This window comes from Plectropomus leopardus, chromosome 2 (genome assembly GCF_026936395.1).
Source record: "Plectropomus leopardus strain MGB_pleo_1.0 chromosome 2, ASM2693639v1, whole genome shotgun sequence".
Taxonomy (NCBI): domain Eukaryota; kingdom Metazoa; phylum Chordata; class Actinopteri; order Perciformes; family Serranidae; genus Plectropomus; species Plectropomus leopardus.
In genome coordinates, this window is record NC_142177.1 from 9,385,775 (window position 1) to 9,407,161 (window position 21,387).

General features: G+C 40.3%; 1 protein-coding gene across 5 annotated transcripts in view; it reads left to right on the plus strand.

Moving 5' to 3' along the window:
• The window catches only part of dip2bb (DIP2 acetate--CoA ligase B (putative)b), a 59,319-nt gene that overhangs the window by 28,513 nt on the left and 9,419 nt on the right, over window positions 1-21,387 (plus strand). For 2 of the 5 annotated variants that reach the window (XM_088084116.1, XM_042499725.2), the window contains exons 4-31: window positions 701-826; window positions 1,815-2,198; window positions 3,355-3,498; window positions 3,702-3,719; window positions 4,141-4,260; window positions 5,839-6,036; window positions 6,252-6,343; window positions 7,954-8,064; window positions 8,155-8,278; window positions 8,605-8,714; window positions 9,614-9,716; window positions 9,823-9,887; window positions 10,061-10,154; window positions 10,959-11,078; window positions 11,176-11,290; window positions 11,624-11,763; window positions 13,419-13,555; window positions 13,659-13,739; window positions 13,883-14,010; window positions 14,250-14,364; window positions 15,583-15,784; window positions 16,308-16,420; window positions 17,513-17,536; window positions 18,009-18,089; window positions 18,239-18,362; window positions 19,135-19,256; window positions 19,891-20,002; window positions 20,934-21,043. In XM_088084116.1, coding sequence (XP_087940242.1) covers window positions 701-826; window positions 1,815-2,198; window positions 3,355-3,498; window positions 3,702-3,719; window positions 4,141-4,260; window positions 5,839-6,036; window positions 6,252-6,343; window positions 7,954-8,064; window positions 8,155-8,278; window positions 8,605-8,714; window positions 9,614-9,716; window positions 9,823-9,887; window positions 10,061-10,154; window positions 10,959-11,078; window positions 11,176-11,290; window positions 11,624-11,763; window positions 13,419-13,555; window positions 13,659-13,739; window positions 13,883-14,010; window positions 14,250-14,364; window positions 15,583-15,784; window positions 16,308-16,420; window positions 17,513-17,536; window positions 18,009-18,089; window positions 18,239-18,362; window positions 19,135-19,256; window positions 19,891-20,002; window positions 20,934-21,043 — 3,413 coding nt within the window. The remainder of the gene's footprint in view (window positions 1-700; window positions 827-1,814; window positions 2,199-3,354; window positions 3,499-3,701; window positions 3,720-4,140; window positions 4,261-5,838; window positions 6,037-6,251; window positions 6,344-7,953; window positions 8,065-8,154; window positions 8,279-8,604; window positions 8,715-9,613; window positions 9,717-9,822; window positions 9,888-10,060; window positions 10,155-10,958; window positions 11,079-11,175; window positions 11,291-11,623; window positions 11,764-13,418; window positions 13,556-13,658; window positions 13,740-13,882; window positions 14,011-14,249; window positions 14,365-15,582; window positions 15,785-16,307; window positions 16,421-17,512; window positions 17,537-18,008; window positions 18,090-18,238; window positions 18,363-19,134; window positions 19,257-19,890; window positions 20,003-20,933; window positions 21,044-21,387) is intronic. The other 3 variants (XM_088084120.1, XM_088084118.1, XM_042499732.2) reach the window with 3 other exon arrangements.

Genomic DNA, 21,387 nt, shown 5'->3' on the forward strand with positions numbered 1-21,387 from the left:
GTGTTAACATGGCACATGAAGAGAGGGAGAGACCCTGTGCTTTTGGCAGAAGAGGCGTGGACTGTGAATAACTAAAATAGCAGGGTGCATGGGAATAAATCAGAATATTATTGATTTGACTATATTTCTTACTTTTCCCTGATTGTCTGAATAAGTTACTAAAATTGTCACCAATAATAATAATAATAATAATAATAATAATAATAAAGTCGCTAAGGGGGTCTAAAGGGTCACTAAATCTAAATTTGACAACACTGAACGCATCACTGTAAAGGGAAGAGGGGGTGCGCTGGATTTATATCACAAGATAAAACAAGAACATCATTGTGAAATGAATGCAGCACAGTAATTATCTTGATTATCTTGTTCTCACATTTGTTGGAAGCCGAAATAAAAATAAAAAAAATAAAATGATTCATCGCTCTGCCCTAACTCACAACACAATTAAAATAAAACAATTACAACACACAAGCATCAGTCAGGGAAATTATACATTTTTTAAAGCCACTGAATAAGTGAATATACAGAGAAGGAAAAGGTTTAGTCAGGAAAACAAGAGTTTGACTTGTGTTGTGGGCACATTGGCTCCGGATGACTCAGTTTTAAAAGCTGTTTTCAATGTTTCCTTCATTGTTTCTTTGCTTTGAATCCACAGCTGCCATCCCTCACTCAGAGTGTGTGTTGTTTTCTGTCTGTGCAGATATCCATTCTGAGGCGGTACAAGCGGCCCTGGCTAAACACAAGGAGGAGAAGATGGCGCTCCCCATGCCTACCAAACGACGCTCCACTTACGTCCAGTCTCCCATCGAAACCCGCACACCACCAGGTTTGGACACGAAAAAGGACTTTCCTCCTGCTCCGACACTGTGATAGAGGGACTTTTAGCAGTGGTGTTAGAGGCGACGCTACGGCGTCTGCAAAACACTTCAACTCGTACAATGTCTACTTCTCTTCTTCTGAACTTTTAGGCAGCAGTTTGTCTCCTTACATGACCTGTGACATTTGCTCTGGGCAGTGGTTTCCAACTTGTGGTTCACGGTCCAAAAGTGGGTCGCGGGTCCATTCTGAATGGGCCACCAAGTGACTCTCAAACATGTCCAGTTTGGAATTTCTGGCAAAGGGCTTTTATTTTGATGTTTCCTTCTGTTCAGCTACTATATTATTGCCCTGTTCTTGGTAATATTTGGCCTATAAACATGCTGTTTACTTGCAGCAATTTTCTGTCACTGATCTTGACGCAATAATATGCATTTTTTTTTTGTTGCAGTACAATTTTTACAGTACAAAGTTTTATGTAATCGAACTCTATTCTTGCAATATGTTTTATTTCACAGTGTTCTCAGGTGATGTGTTGTTTACATTTTGTGAAGTAAAATTGAATATGTAGTAATCTGTCTTATGTGTTGACCTTGAACTTATGACTAAGGATAAAATCTGGACCCTGCAGCTAGACCAGTTGGGAACCACTGCTCCACAGGTCAATTTGATATCATATGAGCAGTTTGCATCACTCCTAAGACATGTACAGGTCTAGCAATTCAGACTTGATTTCATGAAAGTAAATTACAGTGTCAAATATGATGAAAACTTATAATTACATGCTGACACTTTAACATTTTGCTGGGTACAGTGAGCCAGTCATCCCCCCGTTATAAACAGTTGAGCTGCAATGTCAGGTAGCTTTGAGATAGAACCACGCTTTAAAATTTTATTTCTCAAAGCCGTTGTCGTCCGTCAAAGTCCCGATTGATCTACCTTTACCAAAGAGAACACAAAGCTGGATACTCAAACTTTGTGCTTTCTCTTGCTCTCAGACTCTTCATCTGGTTCTGAAGATGAGACGTCCGTGCGCAGGCAGTCATCGGTGGTCGCCGCTCCGCCTGTGGTCAATCCCAACCTACAGAGCCCAGACTCTTGGATCAACCGCACCGTCCAAGGATCCTCCACCTCCTCCTCGGCCTCCTCCACCTTGTCCCATGGAGAGGCCAAACCACAGCCTCAGAGCCAGCCTAAGCCTCAGCCTCAGCCCCAGTACAAGCCGCAGTACCAACCTCTGTATCAGCCTCAGTACCAGCATCAGCATCAGCATCAGCATCAGCATCAGCATCAGCATCAGCCTCAGCCTCAGCATCAGCCTCAGCCTCAGCCCTCAGCTCATACCGCAGCTGTGATGGACATGCTGGCTCACAGTCGCATTGGTGAGCTGATTTATGACTAAAACATTCGCTGACACCACTGCTGTTATTATTGATAACAGATGTAGCAGCAGTTCCACCGAAAGGATTTAGATCTCAAAAAAAAAAACATCTTCATATTTCTGCTATTATATATTATCATAAAAATCAGTATCTTGTTAGAACAAGAAAGGTTTCTTGTTTCTAGATGAGCTCATCATGCTTTGGTTGAAATATGGCAAGATTTTGCTGTTATTGAGCGCAGTGGATGATATGTATGTGTATACCGTGGGCCTTTACTGAGAAGGATTTTAACGATTTGCTGTTAAAATCAGCTGGGAGAGAAACGTATAAAAACAGCTGTGAAGAACACATGAAAAAAACAGTCAAATCTTTTTTCACATTTTCACAAATAGATTAAAGATTTCACATATCTGAAACAGTGTTTTAAATAACCTTTGACCTTTGACCCGCCTAAGTATAGTGTTTTTTTCATCTGGACCTGGCCCAATGGACTATCCCTTTTTTCTGCATTTTCACAAATAGAATAAAATATTTACATATGTGAAAGTGGGTTTCAGACTGTGTCAAGGCTTTACCTTAAATGTTTTACATGCTTTTACTACATGAAAAGATGCAAAAAGCAGAGGATTGTTTGCTTAGCAGTGTATGTCACATTTCCCTTAACTCTCCCCTTAACTGATGAATCAGAAGCTGCAAATCAGAAGCTAATTTAAGCATTGTTCAGGAACAGTTGTTTCTACACGTGCCTCTTCCAGCTGATTTTAAGAGAATCATTGAAATCCTTCTTAGTGTAGGCCTACAGTATGCATACATATCACAATATGATCCAGCATGCTCATTAACAGCAAAATCTTGCTTTATTTCATTCAACCAAAGCAAGAAGCAGAACTTTATCGAGTCCCGTGGATGAGATATTCCTCAATTTAGCCAATCTCCAACACCTTTTCCTTAATTTAACATGAGTTTTGCATTATAACAATATGTTAACTTATCACAATGTAACATGAGAAGTTTCTTCTTTGAACAAGAACATATCTTGTAACAAGATACTGTTTTATGATTTTTTTTCTGGCGTAGCAGCAATAATTTTGCGTAATTATTGTATTGTAATTACAAAGCAAGCTGAAACTTTAGGATGTCTTTGCTTCACCTGCAGCCCCCTCAGAGAACAGCGCCCCCCCTCCAGATGTGACAGCTGTGGCCCCTCCATCCAGAGGCCCGCGGGTCGACCTGCCCAACGCCGTGGTCCGAGGGATGAGCCGAGGGCAGAGCCGCTCGAGCATGATGGAGACTGCGGACGGTAATGACTACACCACATGACACCTAATATCTGTCTGTGTGTCTTTGCAGGGGCTTGTATCTGATTTCACCCACAAATCTCTTCTCTCTTCCAAATAAATGTTGATCTCTTACCATGATATCGTCATTAATCAGACTTTACTGCTTTCTTTTCTTCTTGATCTCTGTCCGCCCTGTCACATGTTTATTTTGACTGGCTGATAGCGAGAGGTAATATCCAGAGTAAGGAAACTTTTAAATGTATAATGTCCGTAGCCTTCTGTGTTGTACCCTTACTCTCCCTCCTGTTTTTACTGAATGGTTAAAAAAAAAAAATCAATTCCACAGAAACATCCATGCACAGAATGAATCCTCACGTGTGATCCCAAACCAAACAAGCTTTACCCCAGTTCTCACTGTGTTTTCCTCATGTTTTTGCCACCTACATTTGCTGCTTTTCATTCCCAAAAAGATATTAAAGATGTTATCATCAATTCAGTCTACTAAATAATACAGTCTATTGTGTTCTGGGATAAAGAGCAGCAGACTGTGAGATGGTGAGAAGGTCAGACAGAGTGTTTTGTCACCGGGTGTTTGAGCCACTGTGTGTGCGTGACTGTGTTTGTCGTGCCACTGCCCCTCTCCACCTCCCTCTACCTTGTAGGAGTTCCTGTAAACAGCAGAGTGTCCACTAAGATCCAGCAGCTGCTCAATACCCTGAAGAGGCCCAAGAGGCCTCCACTCAGCGAGTTCTTCACCGACGACTCAGAGGAGATCGTAGAAGGTACGCTGCTTTGTTAAACACCAAGACCACCGTATTCCCAACAGGCCCCTTACATTTCTACTTAAAGGTACAATGCATGCAATGTGCATGCTCCAAACTAATGGAGCGCAGCATTTAGTAAATGGACTTAACTTCTAGTTTGACCGCTCAAAGCACTTTTACACAACATATCATAATCACCCATTTACACACACATTCACACACTTGTGGCCAAGGCTACTTTGTACTGTACAACGTGCTACCAGCTACGCAGTTTAAAGATTCACACACACTCGCAATTTGGGGTTCAGTATCTTGCCCAAGGATACTTCAACGTGCCGAGGATCAAACTGCTAATCCATCCTGATGAGTGTGCAACACACTATACTGCCAAGCCAACTAATACAAGCTCTCTTAACTTTTTAGTCTAATAAAAAATCTAAATAAACTCACAGAATTTCAAGTAAGGAAATGTTCTTACTCCTTTTTTTACTTAATAGAAAAAACCCAACTTTGCAGCTTTTAAATTCAAGTTTCTCTCTTTCACTGAACTGAGACTAGCCTTATTGCCTTGTTAACTCGATGCATAACACACTTCATTCAAACTGAGCAGAAACAAAAAGGAACTCACTAAATTGTCTCGATTAGTCTGTTCACTGTTCAACAATCACTACCTCAGGTTTGATTAATGAATGTGCAATTACGCTGGCTTTACACGCTGTTTTTCTTCAACATGCATAATAAAATGACAAAAATTGAGCCCCTCCAAGATTTATTCAAGATAGCCAAAATATCCCTCAAATCACCTAACCCGTAGTGAAAAGTACTTGGGGCAGTTCTACTTTTTCTAATTTCTTTTTCATTATTTTAATATTTTCAACTAAAATTCTGGCCATATCTCACACATTGCACCTTTAAGTGCTTTAGAAGGTGTTTTTTTTAATTTACCAAAAATGTACTACATCATTGACAGTATTTAGACTCAGAGTTTGAATAGCTTGTCAAGACATTGTTCTATGTTTAAGGTAAAAAAAAAAAAAAAGGGAAAACCATATTCGGTAAACAAGTATTTATTAATTGTAACTAATGGCATTATTAACTGTAACATAAATAATTTACCAATGCTTTATAGATCAATGATAAGCCAAAATCAAGAGCAACCTTTTTGGTTGCCAGCTTGTAAAAAATCCCTTTGGCTAGTGTTTATCCTCTCCCTATAGTAATAATCTAGTATAAATGTAGTTAGGTAACTGATAGATACATTTGAGTCGTAAATGTTGATAAGTTGTTAATAAATGGAATTTAGTCCAGATTAATAGAAAACAGTCTAAGGCATGTTTCAAAACATGGTGTTATTAATGGCTTATAACTGATCTATAAAGCATTATTAAATAACTTATCAACCAATAATAAAGCACACAGTGTGCAAAGAGTGCCTTATTAGAGCATTGAACCAATTTTTGGTGACTTTAGATCCAAGTGACAATTTGAAATAAAAAAATATTGATGTTTACAATGCTCATTAGTACAGTTTGTTGTGATTTGAAGACTTACGGGTTAAATAGTTCACACAAAAGTATTCTGTTGTCTCTGTCACAGTGCCCCAGCTGGACCCCAACACACCCAAGCCGGAGGGCCGTCAGATCATCCCAGTGAAAGGGGAGCCTTTGGGCGTGGTCAGTAACTGGCCCCCAGCTCTGCAGGCAGCGCTGGCCCGTTGGGGGGCCACTCAGGGGAAGAGCCCTGCCCTCACTGCCCTTGACATCACCGGCAAACCTCTCTACACGCTGACTTATGGTGAGACTCTAGTCTGTTAATTCTATGAAAGACTGGAAGAACCTTTATAGAGTGAGATCAGTGGCAGTAACATACAAATACAAGTTGAGAGATATTCCTGTTAAGAGTTCAGGAGTTCACTGAGATAATAAAGAGATGAAAGTACTCTGTGACATGAGAGCTTTTTGGCAGTGGTAAGACATGTTACTGACCGTCCTCCACCTTCTGTCTGTTAGGGAAACTGTGGAGTCGCAGTGTGAAGTTGGCGTACACCCTCCTGAACAAGCTGGGCGCAAAGAACGAGCAAATCCTCAAACCTGGCGACAGGGTGAGAGACATGAAACACAATACACACAACAAACAAACCCAGGTAGTGTCATCCTGACAGATTCATTTAGCACAGAGGAATGCAACATTTTGCAGTATTTTCTGCATGGATGGAGTGCAATGTCAGAGATTTCAGTCCTGGTTGATTTGGTGACGCCTGTAGTTACTGATGGTAACATACATGGTGTCATGCTACAGATCTCAGTCACTTGTCATTTGAATAGAGGAGTCAGGCAATAATTGGTCTTTGTCCATCATTCTGTAAGCAGCTTTGGTCTGATTTTATGCTGTAGTCTGCAGACAGCAGGGCACAGTGACAGGTGTTAGTTACCTCACCATGTTTAAGGTGTGCAGCTGTCACCTGCGGCTCTTAATGTAATAGCTCACTGCAGCTGTACCTTATTGTTCCTTATTGCAAACTGATCAGTTGTCAAAAAAATGTCAGAAATGACCATTGTTATGGTTTTTAGACCATTTGTTTTCTTTTTTATACTTTATTTTTTAGGTTTAGGGTTTTTTTCCAAAGATATTTAAGATTTTTAAGATACACTTAAAGAAAAACAGGAGAGAACTGTCAGGTCACAGAGGATATTTAAAATAAAACTCAATAGTTAGATCTTACATGAAGGGTTACTTTTTTATTACACCCAAGAAGGGGAAGGAGATCATCAGAGACAGCACCAGCAGGTCAGCAAGAATTAAATAAAGTCCATATTAATCTAGATAGTAGTCCAGTGTAAACCCAGGCACACCAGTCACAGAGGAATAGAGAAAAGTTACAAATGTGATGAAATCAGAAAAAGAAGCCGACAATACCACATACTGTAAAAATTCTGTGTCATATTAACTGATAGAAAATAACAGTGAGAGCTACGGGCTCATCTCAAATGAGATATTGTTGGTGGACTGTATATACCCATGCTAGTGGTAGAAAAAGATGAGATTTCAAAAACAAAAATAAAATAAAAAATATATAATAAAAAGGAGAAGAAGAAAAAATTTAAAAGGGAACACAGTTATTTCCTTTTTTTAATGTAATATGTATTGTAGACCAATTTTTGATGAGCGATTGAGGCTGCACTAAGCTCACTGAAAAACTTTTCCTGTCACTATTTTAATAAAAAGTCAGCTCATGTTTTTCCAATTTTATGCTTTTCATGTGAAGCTGGAGCTGTTGGAATTGTTTGGTTTGCATTAGCAGTAACTTAATACAGATTTTTTCCCACAAATCTCACCCTCCACACCCAGTTCATAATATTGCTGATATACAAATTTTGCTGTACTTTCATCAGTTGCCCATAGGCTCAGTTACCTCATTTGGCAAAAGATAGTGACTTAACATACACTATTTGAACTTTTTGGTGTGCCTTTGTGCAAGACACTGATGTCATAGCATTTAAACACAGAACATTGAAAAAACTAACAATGTAACAAACATGGTGGTAAAAATGTGAGCATTGCCATTGTGCCCATTACCATGCTGATGGTAATATTTAGCTCAGTGTAGCTCTGTGCCTGTGTACAGCCTCACAGCATCAGTTTAGACAAACTTTTTATTCCGTATGAGCTAACATGAAATGGTCCTGAATGTTAAGTTTAATGTCTTGTTAGGTGGCGCTGGTGTACCCCAACAGTGACCCCGGTATGTTCTGGGTGGCCTTCTACGGCTGCCTCCTGGCTGAAGTCATACCCGTACCTATTGAAGTACCACTGTCTCGCAAAGTAAGAAAACCATCCAACGTGTCCATGTGAGTACAAAATTATTTTTTTTCTGTTTAACAATGAATGTGTTTTTGTGTGTGGTGTTTTTAGGATGCAGGTATCAGCCAGGTGGGGTTTCTGCTCGGTAGCTGTGGTGTTGGTCTGGCTCTGACCAGCGAGATCTGTTTGAAGGGTTTACCCAAAACACCCACTGGGGAAATAATGCAGTTCAAAGGTCAGTAAGAGCTTTCTGACAATATTGAACTTTATTCAGTAATTATCTTTTTATCAATCTTGATCATTTAAAAAAAAAAAAAAAAGTACTCTCTTATGAAATGTTGCTGTAAAACATGTCATGGCTAAAAACCAGGTCACATTCAGACTGTTTGGGATCAAATGTACTTTTGTGCTTTAATGAAGAAATGAAGATGAATTGAGGCATCAGTGTACTCGAAATGGTTGTGTAACGTTTTGAAATGACTCCCATTTATTATATTCCGTAATACATAGTATAATGCCCCATTGATTTGTCTTGACTTTGCTGATGCCTCTCCCTGATAGGCTGGCCTCGACTCAAGTGGGTGGTGACAGACTCAAAATACCTGACCAAGCCTTCCAAAGACTGGCAGCCGCATATCCCCACTGCCAACACTGACCCTGCATATATAGAGGTAACAGAGCTGCTCACTGCTGTGTCAGCTGACTCCGTTATTGCTTGCTTTTAAGGGGACAGTACACTCCAAAATCAAAATCACATTTTTCCTCTTACCTATAGTGCTCTTTATCAGCCTAGATTGTTTTGTTGTCAGTTGCCAAGTGTCGGAGATATCGGCCACAGAGATGTCTTCCTTCTCTCCAATATAATGGAACTAGATGGCACTCAGCTGAAATTCATTTTAAAAAGTGAACAGTATTTTCTCTGTCAAGATATCATGATCCAGTGACTCAAAATAATTCACAGACCTTGTTGTGAGCAGTTTCATGTAGGAACTGTTTTCTTTCTACATCCACCAACTGAATCACCACGCAAAAGGAAGCTTGCAGCTACTCATGGATTGCTCACTAGGTGTAAACATTAATGGCGCTCTCCTCGGCTGAGCTATTACGTTAGCTAGTTCCATGGTGCAAGGTGAGGTAGCAAAAGATGCACACTTCTTCTACATGGTGATACGGTTTGCGGGAGAAAACAGTTCCTTTTTGAAACTGGTCTGTGGATCATTTTGAGTAACTGTGTCATGATTTCTAGAATGAGACATTGCTGTCGAGTTTTTCAAATGTCATTTTTTGGCGCTTTGAGCACCACAAGCCAAGTGTCATCTAGTTCCATTAAAATGGAAAGAAGGCAAACATCTCTACAGCTGATATCTCTTAAACTCTGTTGCTCACACCAAAACAATCTAGATGTTGATGATGATAGATAGGACTGCAGGTAAGAGGGAAAAATATACATTTTTGATTTTGGGTATGAACTGTTCCTTTAAAACCTGACTTGCATCCTGATGTAATATGAAAAGAAAATCATGTTGTGGTTTGTATTCACATTTTCCGCTCATGTTTCCGCTCTGTCTAGTACAAGGCGAGTAAAGAGGGTACAGTGGTGGGAGTGGCTGTGTCTAAAGTAGCCATGTTGACCCACTGCCAAGCACTGACGCAGGCCTGCAACTACTGTGAAGGTGAGTAAGGAAGCAGAGTGACACCACCATCCATCATGAGTGCAAGTTTCTTCATCAAGACACTTATCATGAGTGTGAAGTCACTTTTGTCTTTCTTTACTTTAAGGGGAAACTTTGGTGAATGTCCTGGACTTTAAAAAGGATATGGGCCTGTGGCATGGAGTTCTCACAGTAAGTATATGTCTGTGCATTTTGTTTTGTTTTCATTTTCTTTCATTTAAGAACAAAATTTAGTAGAATGCAGCAATGTAGGGATTGTGTCGCAATGGGAAAAAATAAATACATTGTATGATATTTATATATGATATTAGCTGCTATAACATGTTTGTTTTTTTTGTTTCCAGGCTGTGATGAACAGAATACACACTATCAGTGTTCCCTATGCAGTAATGAAGGCATGTCCTCTCTCTTGGGTACAGCGGGTTCACATCCACAAAGGTAACACTGCTCTCTAAGCTTGAATAATGCCATATCAAAGGATAATGTAAAAAAAAATGCTTAAAGAGTACCCATTATGCTCATTTTCAGGTTGATACATGTATTTTGTTTTTTTTACTAGAACATGTTTACATGCTTTAATGGTAAAAAATGACTTAATTTTCCTCATACTGTCTGCACTGGAACACTTGTTTTTAGCCTCTGTCTGAGATGCTCTGTTTTAGTGTCTGTCTCTTTAAACCCGTCTCCTGGAAAACCCAGTCTGCTCTAATTGGTCAGCATTTTTGGTTCTTCCCAGTCTCAATGTCTCTGCACCATCAATGCAGCCGCGGAATGACTGTAGGCAAGAATAGCAGCACCTTCTACCGTGAAAAATCATCAATCAAAGCTTCTAAACACAACCAGACATGTTCCTGTGGGAATATGATTCAAAGTCCGGGAGAAATTAACCACACCAGCAACAAAGTTTAAATGAATCACCAATGTTAGCATGTAGCTACATGTAGCAGTGTGGGCTTTGAAATGTCAGTAGTGTGCCTGGAGCAGATGGCCATATAAAGAAATTCGTCACAAGCTAGTGTCAGCTCGTCTAAAAAGTGGAAAAAAAAACATATCAATGTTCAGAACAGTGTAAAGCCTGAGGTTTTTTGCTCGCAGGAATTACATTCACGTTCTTTAATCCCATTATTTTAAACTTTGGCCATGTTTATACAAACACATCTAACATTATAAAATTATATATATATATATGACAGAAAATAAGGAAATAACATAAGATGACGTGTCACTTTTGTTCTCGTGCAGCTCGTGTTGCTTTGGTGAAGTGCCGTGATCTACACTGGGCCATGATGGCTCATCGGGACCAGAGAGACACTAGCCTGGCTTCATTAAGGATGCTGATTGTTGCTGATGGTGCTAACCCCTGTGAGTGCTTCATGACCCCAAGCTTTGTGAAACTAGGTCAATTCAAACGACACAAATGAGATGTAATACGCTGAATCCCCTGCCTCTTTCTGTCCAGGGTCAGTGTCTTCCTGTGATGCCTTTCTGAACGTCTTTCAGTCCCACGGGCTGAAACCTGAGGTCATCTGTCCCTGCGCCACCTCTCCTGAGGCTATGACTGTGGCTATACGCAGGTATGTCACTGACCCATAATTCCTTTTTTGTTGGATTGCTTTAGAGGGACAAAAAGGACGATACAAGAGGGAAAAAACAAACAAAAAAGAAGACAAAAACTGCTTTATTTTCACCCCCCTCCCATTTCTTCCTTCTTCCTTCTTCCCACCCTCACACCCGAAGAAACAATACACACTGCTTCCCTTAAGGTTAAATTTTGATTTTTTATGGTGGTTGAGGGTGTAGTCTGTTGTATGTGGCTGTGCACATGGGTGGGTGTGCAGATGGCTAGCTGTAAGAACAGATGCGATGGATGGAAACATTCATGTTTAATCAAACTCTCCCCTGTGCAGGCCGGGAGTACCGGGTGCACCCCTCCCCGCCCGTGCCATCCTTTCCATGGGCGGCCTGAGCCACGGTGTCATCAGGGTCAACACAGAGGACAAGAACTCCGCCCTGACTGTACAAGATGTGGGACACGTCATGCCTGGAGGTGAGGATGGAGGGAAAGATAAATGAGTCAAAAGGAAGACATGAAAAACTGGAAGGGCACTCAGAGAGCCCAGACCTAGACCACACCAAGGCATCTTGCAATGTTAACAAAAGTGAAAAATCATTTTGTAAATAAGGCCCTGTGATTCCTATTCGCTTCAAAAATTTAATACGTTCTTCCTGGGCACTTGCTACAACTTTCCAGCAAGTTTGATTAAAATCAGGCAAGTAGTTTTTCCGTAATGCTGCTGACAAACAAACTGAACCCCAACCTGAACCGCACTCCTTGGCAAAAATAACAAATGACAGATAGGTGCTTGTGGAAAGAGCTGCCAAAAAACACATTTATTAACTACAGTCTGTCAGAAATTTAAGCCCAATAAACAAATATGAATGTTGTGGAAAAGATTTATTTGAAGTGTTTTGCAGCCAACGCTTTAATTTATCAACAAGAAAATACTCTCAGCTGCATGAACACAAGATGATGAGATAACTTTTGGTTTGCAAAACAATTCCAAATTAATGTAAAATTATTATTTATATGCTGATGATGCAGTATTTTATCGCTGTTTTTTATTAGTTTGTATAGAAATATTGACACTTATTCATCTTATTCTTTGCCTGAACTAAGGCAGGTCCACATTGTTATTTTGTGCTCTTCAATTTTAGAGCACAATTGTGATGACTTTACTGAGCATCGCCAGCTTTATCATCTTTATTTGCCGAAAAGCTCTTTTTTTTAACTCAAAGATAAAAGCTGTTATTAATTTTTAATAGTTTTTCAGGTTAGAAAGTGAGCATTTCAATTCCCATTATGTGAGTAATTCAAAGAAACACCTCATTGGAAATCTGAGCCGGCGTTTTAGGAGCTGTTTGTTGTGTGACAAAAGCCGCTCCTCACAACTTTACTAAAGCATGTGTCAGCAGTGTTTTTGTCATTACTCTCACTGTCTGCAAAACATATTAGCACTGGAGGTTAATACAGATGATGATGATGATGATGATGATGATGATGATGATGATGATGACAAAAGCAGGTTTAGCTAATGCTAGTGAGGTGGCTCGAGCTGGATTAACGTGTTTGGAGTTACTGTTCCACAGCAGGCTAAAAGGTGCGTAAATGTATGGTTAGTAATGGCTCAGTAAGATAAGGTATTGCGGTAAGAGACTGAGTCAAGTAGAGTCTGTTTACTCTCACTTCAAAACAGCAACAACACATACACACAGTCCACAAGCAGGAAGACTACAAGAAAGCACTAAAACTCTATTTTCCAGAATCCCTTTCTGTCAACTCTGAACTCTGCTTCTTGAAAGAGCAGCAGTCCCTGGTGAATGTCTCTGTAATATCTCTTTGTGGGTCACCACAGTAGCATTAATTATACAATACAGAAGAAAATGAGACTCCCTTTCCACAAAATCCGTTCTTTCTTAATTCTTTTGAGTCCGCCACTCTCAAAAACAAGAGGACGTATACCAGTTTTTCAATGTGAAACTAAAGATCTTTGGCTTCTAGGAAAATAAATATGTTAACGTAGAGGGAAAAAGTTGTGTGGTCAAAAAAAGAAAAAAAGAATGAAATGGCTAAAGTGTTTTTGTTTGATTCCTTAATTATGTAAAGTCTGTATTTGTCTGAATGTTCCTTTTATGTGTCTGCAGCTCTGATGTGCATTGTGAAGCCAGACGGGCCTCCTCAGTTGTGTAAAACAGATGAGATAGGTGAGATAATAATCAATTCCCGCGCCGGAGGCAACATGTACTACGGCCTGCCTGGAGTCACAAAAAACACTTTTGAGGTATGAAATCCGAATTCACAGCATTCCTGTGCTGATACCGTCAGACAGTTAATTGGTTTCTTTCTTTGGTATATTTCTGCCCTCTCTGTGTGGTTGTGTTCAGGTAATTCCAGTTAATGCTAATGGAGTTCCCATTGGAGAGATTCCATTTGTGCGGTCAGGCCTCCTGGGGTTCGTTGGCCCAGTAAGTAGGAGCGTTTCATTACAGTAAAACATCTGTTGTAATTTGAGCTGCCCTGGCAACCGTCCCCCTCTCTCTCCATCTTTGAATTGGTCTGTATAGTTGAACTATAATGACCCCGCTGTGTGTCCTCCTGCTCCGTGCAGGGCAGTCTGATCTTTGTGGTGGGGAAGATCGAGGGTCTGCTGATGGTGAGCGGGCGGAGACACAATGCAGACGACCTGGTGGCCACCGCTCTTGCCGTGGAGCCGGTCAAGACTGTATACCGTGGGAGGTGAGGAGACCACTTAATTTTTCTTAATGCAAGGTCTGTGTGTAGAAAGATGGTGAGCGCCTCTGTGGGAAATTTAATTGATCACTACTGACATCTGGTGGTACAAAAGTAGCACGGCATGTTCAAAATGGTTCATGACTGCATGTAGCGTTAATAATGCGTAAAGATTACTGACTTCAACTCCCTCAGAATAAATTAATATATTTGTCTATGTGTGTCTGTGTTTGTGTGTGTGTCAGGATCGCTGTGTTCTCAGTCACAGTGTTTTATGATGAGAGGGTGGTGATTGTTGCAGAGCAGAGGCCAGATGCCAGCGAGGAGGACAGCTTCCAGTGGATGAGCCGAGTGCTTCAGGTGCATCACCCCATCATCATTTCTCAAATTCCAAAGTCTGGAGCAGCTTTGGTTAAAGGGGTCCTATGCTGCTCATTTTTAGGTTCACACTTGTTTTGAGTTTCATGCTTTGATGACATATAACATTTTATTTTCCTCATATTATCTGTTTTCACACTGTCTGAGGCACTCCATTTTGAGTCCCCACCCCAAAAAAGCCCAGTCTGCTTTGACTGGTCAGTGTTTCTCGGTCTTATAATAGGAGTATAGCAGCACTTTTTACCTATAAAAAAACCCCCAAAACAATCAAAGCTTCTCAATGTAACAGGACAAGTTCCAACAGGAATATGATCTGAAATTAGGGGGGAAGTGAACAACATCAGTAACCAAGTCTAAACAACTTTGAAGTCAGGACTGCAGGATCGAAACCAAAAAAAAAAAGGCGTTCCATCCTTAAATGTCAGTAGGATCAAAAAGTTCAGTTTTGCTGGGAGTGTATGGGACAAAAATATCCTCTAAGTGGACAAGAAGAACACTTTTGATTTAACAGCATATTATAGACTTATTATAAGAGCTGAGGTTGAAATCCTAAAATTAACCCGAAATCACACAGCCTTCCCAAATATGCATGAAAACAGTGAAAATTATTAAAAAATCACAACCCTAAAGAACAATGTCCCCAGGGGGACCAGAAACTTAATAAGGTCCAAAACAAGCACCGTAAATCTCTTACTAGTGGTAGTAACATTATATGATTTTTAGCTTTCATCCAGTTTGCAATATAGAAACAAAATCACTTTTCTGTTAACCACGGTTTTATTCACCTTCACTCTCTTTAAAATGTGGAAGAAAGGGTCCACAAAGGGAATATTAAAAGTGTTGAAAGATCAGGACAGCCTTAAGCTCGTCAGGTCGAGCGTGCACCCCACACGCCTAAGGCCTGATGCAGTGACATGTTTGAGACCGGCTTGCATGCTTTGCTGCATGTTATATCCCCTTCTATCCCCTTCAACAATAAAGTCAACAATTAAAATGTTGAAAAAAGTCATGCTATAGCATGTGAAAAAAAGGGTCAAAAAAAGTCGTCTTTCCAGATATTGAAAAAATTCATGGTACGACATTTGGAAGAAGTTTATAGTGTAGAATTTCAAAAGACCAGTCCAAAAAACAAGAAAAGTTTTTTGTCTAGCAAGTTATTTTCTAACCATCTTCACTGCTTCATCTTAACTTCATCTGCAGGCGATCGACAGCATCCACCAGGTGGGCCTCTACTGTCTGGCTCTGGTTCCGGCCAACACCTTACCCAAAACACCCCTTGGTGGCATCCACATCTCTGACACCAAGCAGTTCTTCTTAGATGGCAACCTGCACCCCTGCAACATCCTAATGTGTCCCCATACGTGTGTCACCAACCTGCCCAAGCCCCGCCAGAAGCAGCCCGGTAAGCGAAGCGTCCTGTGTCTGCGGACAGTATCCCCCAACGATGAGAGGAATCGTTGCTTGTCCGGCATGTGAGAGTCAGTCAGGCTTATAAAGTGTTTTGTAAAATAAGAGCATGGTCGGTAGTGTTACATAACGCACACATAACAGTTTCTGAATTTAGGAAAGCGATGTTTCTGCCACATTGGCCCCTGGCTGTGGCAAAGTTCAGGAAATGTCACGCAATCAGCGCACTTGAACACAGCCACGTGCACCATTCGTTTTCACACTGGATTAGTTGTGTTTGTTTTGTGACATTGGTGTTTCCCAAAATAGTGATGCAGTTCAGGAGGTTTTCTTTCAATGAAGTAAGACTTAAAGTCGTGGCTGATTCTGACAGGATTACTGTTGAGGTGACAGGTATTAATCTTTCTGCGGATAAAACGTGAATTTAATGGGAAATATGCTTTCTCCTCCTACTGTCTTGTTCTCTCTCTCTCTCTCTCTCTTTCCTCTGTCTTTCTCACACTCTGTTGCTCTTGAAGTTGGTGTAGGTCCTGCGTCTGTGATGGTGGGAAACCTGGTGGCAGGGAAGAGGATTGCACAGGCTGCAGGCAGAGACCTCGGCATGATCGAAGACCAGGATCTTGTCCGAAAGGTATCATGACCTGTCCACTTTCACTCAGCCGTTAACTCTGTGTCTCATAACTTTTTAACTACACTCTTGTTTTCAAAAGAACGATGTGCATGTCCCTTCAGAATCAGCAGGGTAATTATGCAAAGTTCAGTGTGTTATAATGATATACATAGTTAGGTTTAAAGTAGAGGTCGACTGATATTGGATTATTAAAGGCTGTTTCATTAATGTTCATTTGGAAGAGGAGAAAGTCAACAGCTGATTAATCAAAAGATATCAACTCCCCACCTACTGCGGAAAGGTTTGACAGTGCTGGAAATCAGCAATCTATACCTGTATTTAAACTGTATAGTTGTTGAACTGAACATCTAAGACGAAGTGATAAATAAATGATATATAAATCTGTAACAGAACATGCGACTAACCAAAATCTACGTAGGAATGTTTTTTATTTTTATCATCTTTTATTTTAAAAGGAAGTGGCAGCATTTACTCAGTCACATTCATGTAAACAGATGTTAAAATGAAGAACAAAACACTTAAGGTATGTGTCCACAGGATCTGTTATTTCAGTGCTTTCCATTCATTGCCTGTGTAAGCAGCTGCGCAATGCATTCTGGTAGCGCCGCGTTGCACTGTGACAGATGGGGCGTCCACTCCTCATCTCTTTGATTCCAGGCCGCTTTATGCAAATCAGGGACATCCAGTGTGACCTGACACCTCTGAAAACTCCTGAAAATCTTTTAAAGTAATGGTTAAAAAAAAGACAGATTCTGCAACTGTATGGTTCAATTTTGCATTAAAAATATTGTCAGAAACACATCAAGCATGGCCTCTGTGGCTGAATCCACTGATCCAGCTGCCACCCTACTTGGGGACGTCGCCCCTGTTTTTACAGGTGGAGACTACAATCAGAGCCAAGTTCTGCTGATGACTATAGTTCGTAAAATGTCCTACTGGCACAGATACATCGGCCAATCGGCACAGGCAAATCAGTCAACCTCTAGTTTGAAGCCTTTCCAGTGTCACAATGGTCCAGGCTCAGCCACAGTTTTATGGTTGTAAAAACCTAGACACTTCTCTCCTTCTGCTCTCGTCTCTCTCTGGATGTAGCTCTGTATGTGGCCCACTGTGATGGTAAGAATCATGCCCCCCCCTTCTCTGCTAACATCTCTCCCTCCTGTCATGCTCTAATCTATATTGTTTTGTGGTTTTATTGTGTGTTCTTGCGTTAAAATGTGACACGAGCAAAAAAACGTGCATGTTTATTTTATATCTGTGTCACGAGATGCGCACCTTCTGTAGCTCCCCCTTGTTTTACTGCAAGCCCTTCACATCCTAAGTTATTGTTCATTATTTTAAGAGCTGGATTGGCTCAGAGTCTGTGGTGTTAATTGTTTGCGCGTTGGCATGACATCATTTATGCTAGCCGGATGAGTTATGCAGTCTCTGAGCGCCTCCTTATAGGTGTATTAAATTGAGTTCCTCCATCAGCACAAATCTCCTCCCTGTATAAGCCCAATGTGGTTGTTTTTGTAATAATGTATAAGAGTATTAAAGCACTTCCTCATATACACAGTAAGCTAATTATGATTTCTTTTTATTTCAGCACCAGTATTTGACAGAGGCTCTGCAGTGGAGGGCACAGACAGATGCAGACCACGTCCTCTTTGTTCTCCTTAACGCAAAGGTATCAAACTGACTCGTTCATATGCTGCAAAACACAGCTTGTCTGCTGTGACTGTGAAGCACAAGATTCATGATATTGCTACATAAATTATTCTGTGTTTTTCTGATGACCTTTTGTCTTTTCCTCTGCGCATTATTCTGCTCCTTTAGGGTGTGACAGTGAGCACAGCCACCTGCGTCCAGCTTCACAAGCGAGCAGAGAAGATAGCCGCAGCGCTCAGTGAGAAAGGCAGCATCAACACTGGAGAGAACGTCGTGCTGCTTTATCCTCCCGGTGGGTTCTGCCTCTGCATGTGTGTTACTATGATTTTTACTCCCACGGAGATTAAAGGAATTCCTCACAAATGATCATGTGTTAATCAATTACTCATCCTGTGTTGGCTTGAATTCATGAAGAAAACTGTGTTTTTCATGCACGTCTACATGGTGAACAAAGAATATGAAAACAGAAAAAATAATTGATGAATTGAAGTAAAAGGGGTCCACGTGTTACAACAGCAAAACTATATCAAAACATCTGTTTACAAACGCTCACACTACTCGTGCAGTGTAATTCAAGTCTCATTTCTCCAATCATAACGTTCTGTACTTCCCACACAGACAGTCCTTTCTTAATAAAAACATTTTACTTCACTGAACACAGGAGATGCTGGTCTGCTGCTGCCTCACTTAGTTATTGTGTGATGTTACTGAATCCACACAAACTCTTTATAACACTAAAGTCACACAATAACACAAACAAATTGACTGATCAAAGCAGGGGTAAACGAGCAGCTCTCGTGATCAGTGAGGTTAAATTACTTTTTTGTCAATGGAGACTGTCTTTGAGGAGAGCTTTAATTTTCTCATTTATTTCAATAATTTTAATTTTTCGTTCACTGTGGAGGTAAACCGTTTCACCGTTTTCTTCACAAAATCAGGGTCACATGCAATGAGTAACTTACATACAAATTGTTATTTTGTGGGTGAAGTATTTCTTTAATTTTAGTGAGTTATCTCGCATTTTTTTAACCCACCCTGGTCCTGCATCTCTCTCTCTCTCTCAGGCATTGATTTGATTGCTGCCTTTTATGGCTGTCTCTACGCCGGAGTTGTTCCTGTGAACGTCAGACCTCCACACCCTCAGAACCTGGCAGCCACGCTTCCCACTGTTCGCATGATTATTGATGTAAGTGTGGGTGCTGTTTTGCACATGCTCATGTCTCATTGGGTGCTCATGGGTTTGTGTATACATACATATACTGTACATGTCTGTTCTTTCTTTCCATCAATGTTCTTTTAGTTTTGGCCTACCTGTAATGTACATATTTTAATTAATAACCTGGAGACAATGGACACTGAGCCACCTGTGATGCCTCTGTTATCTAAGAAAAAACATGAGAATTTCTCTACTAGTTTAGACCTTCTAGAACAAAAAATGCAGTGCCCCAAAATTCATTAAAATGACTAAAAGTGAAAATAAGGGCATCCAGTTTAAGGCAGTCCTGCATACACTATTTGTCAGCTATGTCCTGCTACAAGTTTTTTTTTTATGTTTTCTAACTGTTAAATGTCTAAATGTCTTTAAAAAAAGAGTAAATTAATGGAACTTTATCAAAATAGTAATGTATGGTATTTTTTATGTAAAAGTAAAAAGAAATCAGCTGATACTGCTGATAAGTTCTCAAAATTAATATATTGGCCTCAACAGTCCAGTTGGGCTTCAAGAGGATAGATGGTGTTTATGTGTGATTCTGGCTGTTTTTGGCAGTTTTTAGCAGCTTCTCCTGTTCAGACGAATCGTGCTTGTGTTCTGTTACCAGGTCAGTAAAGCTGCGTGTATCCTTACCACTCAAAATCTCATGAGGACTCTGCGCTCCAAAGAGGCTGCTGCTTCTGTAAACATTAAAACGTGGCCAACAATCATTGACACAGGTAAGATACCACAAGATAGGCCTTTTTTTCCAGCAGACATTTTGACTCGTCCAAGTTGGCATGAGTTTCTGATAACATTAACAATAACTCTGTTCTGAAGTGTCCCAGTGAGCCACGACAAAATGACTCAAGCACCTACATGGAATTATATTTCCACCTTTGCTTTTCCCACTGTGAAATGTCAAAATGTTCTCCATGAAATTGGCCTCTTATTTGTCATGCTCAGGCAAAACTTCACCATATGTGAAAATGTCTTATCATTAAGTCATTTATCAATAGGAATTTTAATACTCTGAAATGTTGCAAATGATGTGAACCCAAAAAAACAACACAACTTCTTTGGTGCCACCTTCAGTCCAAAGTTCAAATTTAACCCTTTAAACCACATTAGGTGTGCAGCGTTTCATGACAAGATGGTTAGAAAACAAATAAATAGATAGTAGAATTAATTTTACATAAGTCTTTATCCTCACTTTGTTGTGGCTAAGTATTTGTAATGTAAAGGGCCGAAATTCAACACAGTAAAGGTTTGTCAGTTGCGAGTAGTAGTCATCACAGTGACTGTAGAGTTAGTTGTGTATAAAGTGCGCAGTTCTGTCAGAAACACTTGTGTCATTTATTGTGGACCGGAAGAAGGACAGTGGTCTCTCCAGTTACTACAATTGCTCAGTCACTATACAAACTACAAACTTGTGGGTAGATAAGTGTTCAGTGCACACTGTGTATATCTGTTTCCCTTTCAGTATACGGTTATGACATTCTGCAACATTTGAATTTGAAAGAGTTGCTGAAACTAGTACCAGTACACAAGAGCGATAGTAATCAACAGTATAGAATGCATCTGTTTATGGTTCATTTTTTGTGTAATTGTTCAATATAATTTAATATTTACTTTGTTCTCTGTAAAACACGCACCGTTCCGTGTTTGCAGATGACCTTCCTCGCCGCCGGCCTCCACAGATCTATAAGCCGCCCACAGCAGAGATGATTGCTTATCTGGACTTCAGTGTGTCAACCACAGGCATGCTGACTGGGGTTAAGGTGAGACACATGAGCTTCACTTTCAAACACTGCAGTGCTCTCTTGATACTCTTGATCACAACCCAATACCTGCATGCTATTATGTGTATAGCTGCTCAGCTCCTACGTGTCTCTCTCCTTTGGTGGGTCTCCACATTTTGAAGTGGCTGTAATTGATATTTTTAGCATAACAGTTTATCAAATGATGAACCTACAGTGATATATCACCTGAATCTGCAGCTCCCCTCTGCTTTATGGAGCTATAAAGTGAGTTTCAACTTATTGTTAATCTGTCCAATTAATGACTTTAATGTTCTGGTCCACTCGTGCTGCACTTTTGTTAACTCAAAAGTAGGCCACTGTCT